The sequence below is a fragment of the Tyto alba genome, unplaced genomic scaffold (genome assembly GCF_018691265.1).
Source record: "Tyto alba isolate M040663 unplaced genomic scaffold, T.alba_DEE_v4.0 Super-Scaffold_11, whole genome shotgun sequence".
Classification (NCBI taxonomy): Eukaryota; Metazoa; Chordata; class Aves; order Strigiformes; family Tytonidae; genus Tyto; species Tyto alba.
This window is the reverse complement of record NW_024881273.1, coordinates 8,386,521-8,397,255: the sequence shown is the minus strand read 5'-3', so window position 1 is coordinate 8,397,255 and position 10,735 is coordinate 8,386,521. Positions and strand designations below refer to the sequence as shown.

Here is a 10,735-nt window from a genome sequence, read left to right as displayed (position 1 = left end):
TCCAGGCCATATTTGATTGGGTGGTTCGGTTTTAGTTTTTCTTTTTGTCTCTGACAAACTCTGAGCCCAAAATGCTCGCTGAACTGCCAGAAAGCTTCATTTTCCCCTACCTTGAAGGACAAGGGAATTTATTCTTGATATTTTGACTTCATTCCATCACAAAATTTCATCTAGCCATGTTGCAACATGGCTCCAGATTTTTGTGTTGATGTGCCATTATACCCTTCTGCCATGTTGCACCATCAGGTATGCCCAAGGTAAGTTCCATATGCTGACAGCATACCTATGCCAAACTTCTTTCCATCACCCTACACTGTTTTTCTGTGCTCCAGCTTCAACACTCCCAGTCATGGTGGAAATACTAGCTCATGTTAGACAATGCTTCTCTAACTCCACAGCTGTCTACCATTGCTTGGATCTAAACTGGACAGCAGTGATTTAATGTTCTTTTGGCACCATACGTCTTGCTTAGGATTTATGGTGTTGCTCCCATTGCTGAAGCCCGGTATAACTGGGAGGTGATCATCCCAAGGCATCATTAAAGATAGATGAGAGCAATTGATTTGATCCCTAACAGTCCCACAAATAAGGGTCAAGATTTAGCTAATGTGTTGTTAGTTACCCATGAGATCTGAGATTTAATTGCAACTTCTCTGGCTTCTAGTCACTAGAGCTGGATACTTATCTAATAGGAAAGCAATTTATCGAATTAATTTCACTTTGTGTTAGCACATTCACTATTCCCAGTCATGAAGAAATTCCATCACTGAATGCAGATTGCATCTTAGGCTATAGGTTGCCCATAAGAAGTATTTGGTATTTTTAGAGCAATAACTATAGTTCTTTTCAATGTCAGCTCTTTGGGTCATACATGTAAATTAAACAGTACATTTCTATTCCCTGCTTGGATGGCTGTAACCATCAGGAACATTATTTCCACTCATAATTACAAATTTGACATTCATTTCCCATGAACACTCTACTATTTGCTTAAAACTAACTTCCATGCATACTATTGCTGGTGAATTTTATCAGAAAACTGATGCAGGAACATCACAACTATGAAGAAATCACTTGGAATGGTGGGACCTATAAACATGAGTCTCTACTATGCAAAGCAAAGACCAATCAAGTGAGAAACAAACAAATCAGCAAACTGGAAAAGGTGGGAAACCTTGCAACTTCTTGCATGGACTGACCAGTAGAAATAGACATCTCAATGCAAGTTAGAGAAAACACAAAGTTACTACTAACAGAAATTGATAGATATCCCTAGAAAACTTTTTGCTGTTTCACTCAGCTCTTCTTCAGATGCATGCACTTCCCCAACTTTTGATAGACAGACAAGGACTGATGCGTGCTTTTGTGACTAGGACTCCTTTGTTGTTTTCTTACTAATTCCCCAGATAGTTTCTCTTACAACCTCAATCGCTACTTCAGCAGGAGAGTTCAGTGAATGCATGTTTTCCTTAAGGTATCTAATTCCTTCTCAGTTTGGATAAGCATCAACTAAAACCACAAAAAATAAACTAAATCTGAAGCCAAACTTCATTGTCTAAGTTCCTGACATCACATAAAGAACACCATAATGCATTTAGCTCTTTCCAGAACTGATGTTCTCAGAACCTGAGCCAAAGTCTCCAAATAAGAAGGTCAAAATTTCTACAGGACTATTTTGAACTCAATTGAATCAACATGTTAAATCTCAAGCCAGTTCTGAATCTTGGACTTCGAACCAGGACTGTCCCTCCTGGTCAGGCCTGTTTTTCCTCAGGATACGCCTTCAGCTGTAGAAGCCAGCAGAATCAGATTTATTTCTCCCTTCTAGGAGGGCAGAAATTATAGTCTCTTACCAGCACTTCTCACGATCAACTTTGTCTAAAAAACAGTGAGATTAAGAGAAACACCCCACTACTTGCCTCCCACTGTGTTGAGGCTTCATCACCCAGCTCTGTTGATCCTTCATTCATACAGTCTATTCAATATATTATTTTTTTAAGTTCAAACACACGTGAACACACACACTCCACAAAATTTTCCCCCTTTTAGTTATTTTTTTAATAACTCAACCCTTTTTAATTTGGCTTTATCCTTGCAAATTTAGGGTAGATTTGTTTATTGTGCTCTTCCCTCCCACCCTTCCCTTTTACTACTTTTGCAGATATATTAATAAAATTTTCTCACCTGTTTTCTGTATTTTTTTTTCGTGGACAAAGAAAATGTAAGTGAAACAAGGATATTATTCACAGCCATGGAAACTTAAGAAAGTAAAAGGGATTTTTCCTTCCCCAAAGAACAAAAACGACACGTGTACTCTTCAGTGTCTCCAAGTTTCCTTGGGAATGTATTTTTTTGCATTGTGCTTTGGTTTTTGTGGTGATGAGGGTTTCCTAGTGTTATTGGAAAACCCAGAACCTAAGGCAAAAAGCCAAACTCAGATTTACCTTTAGGTTTATCAAAGTGGCATATGATTTTGGCTTTCTCTGGTTTACGGACGCTGTTAACGTACCTTAGAGATGAGTGACTCTGAAGATTTGCAGGTGCTGATTCTCAAGGAGTTAAGCTCTGACATCACTGAAGGCAACAACAGTCTGATGCAGGGCATGAACTCCAGTTCAGCCAAAAGGACCTGACACATCCTATTCTTCAGCAAGTGCTGAGATTCTACCCCTGGTGAAAGGTCTTCCAAGATGGAAATGCCAAAGTGAAAACACCTGAGACCTGCACCCACCCTCCACCTCTTATGTGTCCTCCCACCAATGAGGCATTAGTTGCACTCTCAAAGGACTGCCATCACCTTCTGTCCTCCAGCAAAGCTCAGCACAGACTGTGTGAATAACTCAACATAAAGCTGGCATAACTCTCAACAGAAGAAATATCTTTTATCTTTAACCATTTACTCCCACTATAGGAATAATGGCAGCTCTTTTACATTTACATATAACTCTTATTTGTTTGTTTGATTTGATTTTTTTTGTTTATCTCTTTGTCTTGGCACCTGCATAGCAGAAAACTTTACAGTTCATTACAGAAGTTTGCCCCTCTCTGCTCCTCCCTTTATTTATTCTGCTGCCCCTGAGGACTAGCAAGCAACACCCCCAAGGTCAAGAGAGAGTAAGGTGTTACCCTTTTATGACGGATTATAGAAATAACAAACATGCCTGACAGTTTTATACAGCTGCTAGAACGGGTTTAGTTTTCAACAAATGAAGAATTTCCTCTTTTTTTTCTCTTTTGTATATTAATTACATTTTACAAATCTTGGTTTTCCCCTCTTTTTTTACTTTCCCCCCGCTTTTCTTTCTTTCTTTTTACTTTTTTATCTTTTTTTTTTTTTTTTCTCTTTTATTTTTTTTACAGCAAAAGGATCAATCACCAACATGTCCATTGAAAAGTCCGGGTTAGCAGAGTTTGGCTGTCATCTGGTCCGACTGTTTGAGGATCTCGGTGTTGTACAGATCTAGAGCGTGGTTCACACGGATGATCTCGCTGTTGGTGAGTCTCAGGCGGTGCTTGAGCATACAAGAGAACAGATCCAGCTGGGGCTTCCCTGGGGCTACGGGAGGCGCCAGTCTATTGATTCGGTCCCGAATATCCAGCAGCAAGAGCATGACGGAGGAGGAAGAATAGAACTGCCCGCCTTGCGTGTATGACTGGTTGACCTGCTGCACAGCACTGCGCAGTAGGTCAGCATTAAAACGCAGGCTGTAGCCATACACCTGCACATCGGAGATCTTGATGTAGAACTGACGCTTGGTGGGGTCAGAAAGGTCCACAGGCCCTTGGCCAGTCTCATTACGCAGGAGGGAGGGCAGCCGAGTCCGGCTGCGTAGGTAGATGTGGACGGTCTCAAAAAAGGTTTTCCACCGGTTGCCCAGTAGCAGGGTCCAGTTGTAGCACTGGCTGTTTTGGAGGCGGATTTTCTCCCAGCGTGGGTAGCCGTACTCCCCAAAGGGCATGTTCCAGCCCTCAGAGTGACTCCCGCTGAACGGGTTGACGTAGACAAAGAACATAGGGTCCAGGCTGCTGTTGCGCATCTGGCAGATTCGCATGGAGATCCCAATCACCATGTGGATGAAGTCCATCCGGTTCTTGTTGCTCTTCAAGGTGAGGGACATGCGTTTGCGCCACCTGGGGTCGAAGAAGGTGTCCAGGCGGATCTCGTTGCTGATGAAGGTGGTGTGCACGTACAGGCGAGAGTCCATCTTCTGCAGGAGGTACTTCAGCTCTAGGTCTTGGAAGTCCAAGTCCGTCTCAAAGCTGATGAACTGCTCACTCCGCTCCGAGTCTACGTTCTGAGGCTCGCAGCGACCCCGGTAAAGCTTATAGCCCTTGTTGCATGAGCCGCAGAGAGAGATGTTGGCAAGGCTGCACATGGCACAGCTGTTGTTGCCCCCAATGATGCAGGGGATGGGGCGCTGGCACAGGCTGGTGCCACCATGGCAAACACAGCTCCGTTGGCTTTCCAGAAAGGTCCCCCAGAACCCATTCTCATTGCAGTACAGCAGGGACTGGACCCGGGTAAGCCATTCCTGTATTGTCCTGCAGGTAGGAAGAAGAAAGCATTAGCATTGTAGAGCCTCACAGTGTCTCTGATATTGGCATCTTATTAGAGCCACAGTGTTTTCAGGGATATATCAGAGGCAGAGCTCTCAGAACACTGATGCTCTGCTGTGGCATCTGGGAGCTATTCCAGTCTGTTTCTAGACTGAATCTTTCATCTGTTGTTTACTCCTTTGGTGGAAAGCAAAAGCACTCTAAGAAATAGCTAGAAGTTAGAACTGATCATCTGAAGTCTCTCTCTTCACACTGCTCTAGGAGCTGAGACTGGGACAGTCTCCTGCCAAGGATCCCATCAGTGCCACTATGACAAAGTTCAACCATAGGAATGGAGCTGATAAAGCCATGCTAGAAGCTGAGGTGCTATCAGACATTACAGGTCAGATAACTCCTAGGCTAGCAGAAGACTCCTCTCCATGTCATTGACAATTCTTCCTACTTTCCAAAAACAGACCTATAAAGGGATGAGACAAAGCCAGTAGTAACCTCCGCTTATGGTGCAGAGCTCAATAACAGCAGAAAAGAGAATAGATGTCAGGGAGCATAGAGACAAAGCTGCTAGAACAGCTTCTCCTTTAAACAAAATCTGCTGCTAATTAACCTCCTCTTACAGCCTCTCCCCTTAACAAGCAGCCACACTTGCCCATTTCCAGGCCCCACCACTCCCATAGTTGTTATATCAGCGCCCTCACCTCCATGTCCTGCAGCCCTGGAACGACTCCTAATGAATGCCACTGTAACCCACGTTGGCTTTTTGTATAACCCACTTGCAATGTTGCCTTGCTGCCCCCCTGTCCCCCCCTCCCCACCACCCTGGGAAATCTCAGCACAGCGACTCCTTTCTCAGCATCCTTCAGCAGAACGCCTTGTTCAGCCGCCTGCTCCCTCCCCTCCGCCTTCCCCCCAGCTAATGAATACTTCATTGTCTCCTCTGGGCAAAAAGTTCTTGGTAGCGCTGCAGTGAGAGGACTGGCTAATGACAAATTAGGATTCAGTCCCTGTAGAACGGGAGGAGTGATTATGGACAGAGGCTCTCAGAGCTGGATTAGTGAAATTCATGGCACCTGCATCTCCTGACCTCCGAATAATCATTAAGCTGTAGGCTGTATCAAAGAAGGCATTAAATGATACAGCAGCAAAGAACAGCAAGATGATTAGGGGGAGGGAGCGAGTGGAGGGATGAGAGTATAAAACAGAGGAAAGCACTGGAAGGAAAGAAATAATCAAGGAGCAGAAAGGGTAGGGGAAGAAAGAGGGGGAAAATGTGCAGGTAAAAGGAAAAATGAGAGAGAAATGCAGTGAGCAGAAGGAAGAGGGATGGAGAAAGGGGAAAACTGAAACAACAGCAGCAACTGAAAGATAGAGGATAGGCAGGAATGAAATGAAGCAGGGAGAAACTGAGTGAAAGAAAAAAATAAAAAGCGTGAGGAAAAAGGAATTGCATCATGGGAAAATTCTGAAGACTTGGATGAGGGAAGATACAATTTTGACATTCCTCATGTGCTAGATGGCTGCCAGGGTCTCTTTCCCCTATTCACAGCTAGCAGGAGCTCTCCTGCTAGTTGAAAAGACAAGGTTGGCTGGGGAGCTCGGGAGCAAGGCAGTGACCTCTATAAATATCTGCTGTAGAGGGAGATGGTGACAGCCCTGGTCCCTAGGAAAAGTGCACAGGGCTTCTCCTGGTTTCTAGGACAGCTCTGCTTGGGAGGGAAGGGGCAGCACGGCACAGTGTGATGGCAAAACACGCTGCTGACAGCAACAAGCACTCTCCAAATCCCCCCCTGGGGGCCAAGTCTTGCTTCTGCATATAGGTGAATTTTTGCTCACTTTTTCAGCAATACAAATATTTTTTCACCCCATCTGAACCCTTGCCGTTCTCTTTTGGAAAGCCAGCCAAATGCACTTGAATTTAACAAGGCATCCAGAGTCCAACTTTCAATCTCTCTAAGGTGCCGTGAACCCACCTTGGTTCCTCTGTGTACCTCCCTGAAAGCTTCTTTCTTTGCTTCTAAGCATGAAGCTGAGGGATAGCAAGCAAGTGGAGGATGAACTAAAACCAAAGCAACCCTCCAATAGACACAGAGTGGCTGCCAGGGTTCACTGGGTTGGGGAAACTTCCGAAGGGAAGCACAAGGTTCCTGCATGCTGCCTCTTCCCATGATTTGTCTTGACGACAGTGATGAAAATCAGAGGTTGCTTTGAAGGGAATATCTCCTGCAGCCCCAAGCCTCATCCCTAGTTCCCATTCCCACTGTAATTTCTACCAAAACAAAGACAAGCCCAGTGGCACAAAGAAAATGAAGAGCTGAGGCTGTAGGCTGGTGACAAATAGATGGTAAATGTCCAGCTCCATCAGGTGCCCTCTCAGCATCCCTACTCTGTCCATGAATTGAGGACAATATTTCTCTGATTGCCACAGCTCTTTCCATGGTCACATTTGTTGCTTTTTGTGGGACTGGGCTTCCAGATCAGGTAGTAATTATTGCTTGTAAGACTAAAGGTGGTTTCTGAGGTGGGTTTGATGAGGTATTTGGCACTGTCAGAAGTGTGCATGTTAGCACATCATGCCACCGCTTTCGTAAAGCTGCCAATAGCCTCATACAGCTGCATATGCAAACAACAGCCAAACACACGCTGAACAACCACCATGCACAGACCTCAATTCCAGCTCTGTGCAAGTGAACGGGACTCTCCTGATTTCCCCATGCACTCGCTTGTGCACAGGATTCCCAGTGTATTTGTGCAGTGCTGGCTTGATCCTTTACACAGGTTTTACATGTTGGTAATGCCACTGAGTTCATGGGATAAGGACTGCCAGGCTACACAGCAGGGGACATAATAAAAATTGGAGCCATATGACTACATCCTGACTGTCTTATCTGTGTTCTGTCTTAGAAAAAAAAATGCTATCCTTCTCTTGTACTGACAGTCAGCAAAGCAAAACGAGAAAGGAGTCTTGGCTGATACCTTGCAATTGAAACTAGTAATTTTCCTGCTCCCCAGATCAACTTTGTGGAGGAAAGATGGGAGGAGATCAGGAGAAAGAGGGTTGGTATTTTGGGGGTGTGTGTGTGTGGGTGTGTATGTCTTAGCATTCAGCAAAGACACAACTAGGACAAAAAAAAAAAAAAAAAAAAAAAAAGGCTACCCACCATCTGCTGATGGCAGCAATAAAGGACATAATTAAATGAAAATGCAGAATCCAGGGCAGAGCTGGGCATCGGCTACAAACATGACAATGAGAACTGTGATTGAGAGAGAGGAAAAGTGGTATAAATTACCTCATTTTGTCTTGCAACTGGGACAGGATAAGAATATATGCAGACCTAGTCACAACCCTTCAGCTGACAGGAGGCAACTTCTTAAAACACACATCTACGATGGCTCAGACTCATCGGAATATAAGCAAGAGATGTCAGGGCAGAAGGAAACAGAAAAGATCCACTGTTTCAAAGCTGAAAGCCAGTAGCAGGGTAGCCATTGGTTTTAATTTTAATTATTTTCTCTTTCATTAAGGAGTCATCAGTTTATCTTTCTTCCTCTTAATATCACTGCAAAAGTTATTTTGCCTAATATTTGCTACCTCTGCCAGTTCAAAGTATAAAGTACTAGAGCATGTGGAATTAAAAAAAGGAAAACTATGTTTTCAAAGGTCACTGTCAAGCAATTTCACATTCAACTTTAATATCTTGCATTCCAAAATTAAAATGAAAAAGAATTACATCCAGTCAAAGCTGTGAGTGAGAGTTATTTTGCAGTGTTTTCCTGCTGTTGCTCACTGGAGACAGGCAGTCCCCTGGCAATACTGGGACTGGGAAGCCGGGTAATCATGCAGAGCTGTTTCACCATTTAAAACCTATCTGTTATGACAAAAAAAAATGTTTTGCAGGACAGTGTTGGGCTTTCCGATCAGAAACGGAGGTCAAGTTATACAGAAAGGTGATTAATAATTTTCTTTCCTCCTCACTTGTTGTTCTTCAGGATTAATCAGGTCTGGGGAGGGGAAGAGGCTGATGGGTGTCCTTTGAGACAAAGATGCAGCTTTGTTGTAATAGTGTCTGAGATGATTAGAAAACCAGACCATACCAAAACAAAAGCAAAACCCAAACAAAACAAACAAACACAGAAAAACCCCAACCAAAACCCCAATCCAGCAGGACAGATTTTTTTTTTTTTTTTTTTAATTACAAGAAAAAAAGGTAGAGACTTAACAAGTTTTCCTTTGCAAACTCACCTTTCACTTTCCAACCAGCACTAGCTGCTGTGGAGGTGCTTTTGGGCTTTCTGTATGGAACAGTGAAGTAAAAAATGCTATTTTTATGCTCAGCAGCTGTGAAATGTATTCTTAACTAATGACAATTTGGCTGGAGCCCAGAATATGTATCGACCCCCAACTCTTTTGGATGTTATTTATATATTTTACATCCAGAGTTTTAACATGTAACTATAGGTAAGCATTCAACATTGAAGCTTTAACAACTAATGAGTGGTTTATTTTTTAAACCAACAAACTTGCCTGCAAAGAGGTGTTTTTAAAGCAAAAGCAGCGCAGAGCAAATACATACATATATATATATAACTATATATATCTTCTTCTTAGCTATTGCAAAAGGTCATGGAGAATCAGCCTAATTGCCAAAATCTTCACTTTTTCTTTCTTTTGGAAACACCACCTCTTCCTTTCCCTGAGGATAATCAACAGCAATCCTATTTCTTTTTTCACATTGCTTTGGAATATATAATGTGGGCTTACTATTATGTGTATTAAAGAGACAGACAGTCTTGCTCTTAATAGAACCTTTCCATCCTTTCAAAGCCACTGGCATGCTTGATAAGCATCTGTCGTTCTGTACAGTAACAGTTAGAAAATTAGAGTATTTCCAAGCTCTGTGAAAAGAACGATGAAATGCATACCTCTTCCACTACATATCTGTCTACTGAGCCCCTCCCCTTCCTAGCTACAAATGCAGAATGACAAATAAGAAAAGAAATTATAATATGCCTGGTGGTGTTGACTTAAACAAATCAAGCACATCAGTCAGTTAAAAACCCAGCTGCCATCATCCATTTCGTCCTCCTTTCCCCAGATTTTATAGTATTACTTGGAGGCTCCCTTTCTGTGTGGCTGACTTTTTAAAATAGAACAGAAACGCTAAAGACATATTTATTTGAATGTTTTGCAGCAACAGGGTTGTCTGGATATTTGCTCAGTGCTGCTTCACTTTCTTGTTGTGGCACAACTCAAACGAATGCCTGGACATGCTTGTGACTCCTCCACCAGTTGGCTTGTTTATAGCAGCTCAGCCAATTGGCAGGAGTAGGCCAATTTTAGGAAGTTCTCCAAAGACTTTTTTTCATAATCTCTTCAATTTAATAGATATTTCTCCTCATCCCTAGTAAGTCCATCAAGCCTTTGTCCAGAAACATGAGACATCTTGGTAATTAAAGAGATGTTAAGCCCTGGAAGATTTTCCTGAGCTGCACAGTGATGAAATGAAAACTCAGTGTGTTTAGTGCCCAGGGGGTTGGATGCTAACAAGAGACGGCAGTCAATCAGTTAATTTTCTCTGAATATTTAGGTAATGAAGGACGTGGAAAAAGAGTTCTACAAATGTTAACCTGGCCTGACCCTTTCAAGAGAAGCAAGGAAGAAAAGGCACTTGAACTAATTTTTTCCAATATTTGCAGTTTTACTTCACTCCAGACAATGTAGAAAGAAACACCAAACGATGTTTATTAAAATTCATGGATGCAAGTCTCCAAAAATGATTGGAAGCAAACAAACGCAGCCATAGGTCAGGGCTGAAAGGAGCCAGTAGGAGGTGACTATTGGATGTCAATAGTTGCTGTAGCTGTAATGGAAAATCTACTCTCTCCATCTATAACAACATTGCTAGGCTTCTGGTGAATGCAGGTATATTCTGCATTTTGTAGAAGAGATGTGATCTATTCCAAGTGAAACTAAAGCTTCTCTTTCACTCCAGCTATAGTCAGTGAGGAGTGCAGCTCAAAAACGGGCTGAAGCATCTTGTGCTCCATATGTCTAACAGCAAATGGAGGCTTAAATCTTGGCTGTGGTACATGAGGCAAAACTGCTTAAAAATTAGCTTAGTCTGCTTGGCTGTCTGATGTCAGCTCTGTAATATTCTTGCAGAACACTATAGAATAAATGGGC

At 42.8% G+C, this 10,735-nt stretch overlaps 1 protein-coding gene across 2 annotated transcripts in view; it reads right to left on the bottom strand.

The window, feature by feature from the left end:
* Positions 1-2,857: 2,857 nt before the first annotated feature.
* Positions 2,858-10,735, bottom strand: part of BRINP1 (BMP/retinoic acid inducible neural specific 1) — an 89,721-nt gene continuing 81,843 nt past the window's right edge. For both annotated transcript variants that reach the window (XM_033012020.2, XM_033012019.2), the window contains one exon: positions 2,858-4,542. In XM_033012020.2, the coding sequence (XP_032867911.1) occupies positions 3,402-4,542 (1,141 nt within the window). In that variant the 3' untranslated portion in view covers positions 2,858-3,401. The remainder of the gene's footprint in view (positions 4,543-10,735) is intronic.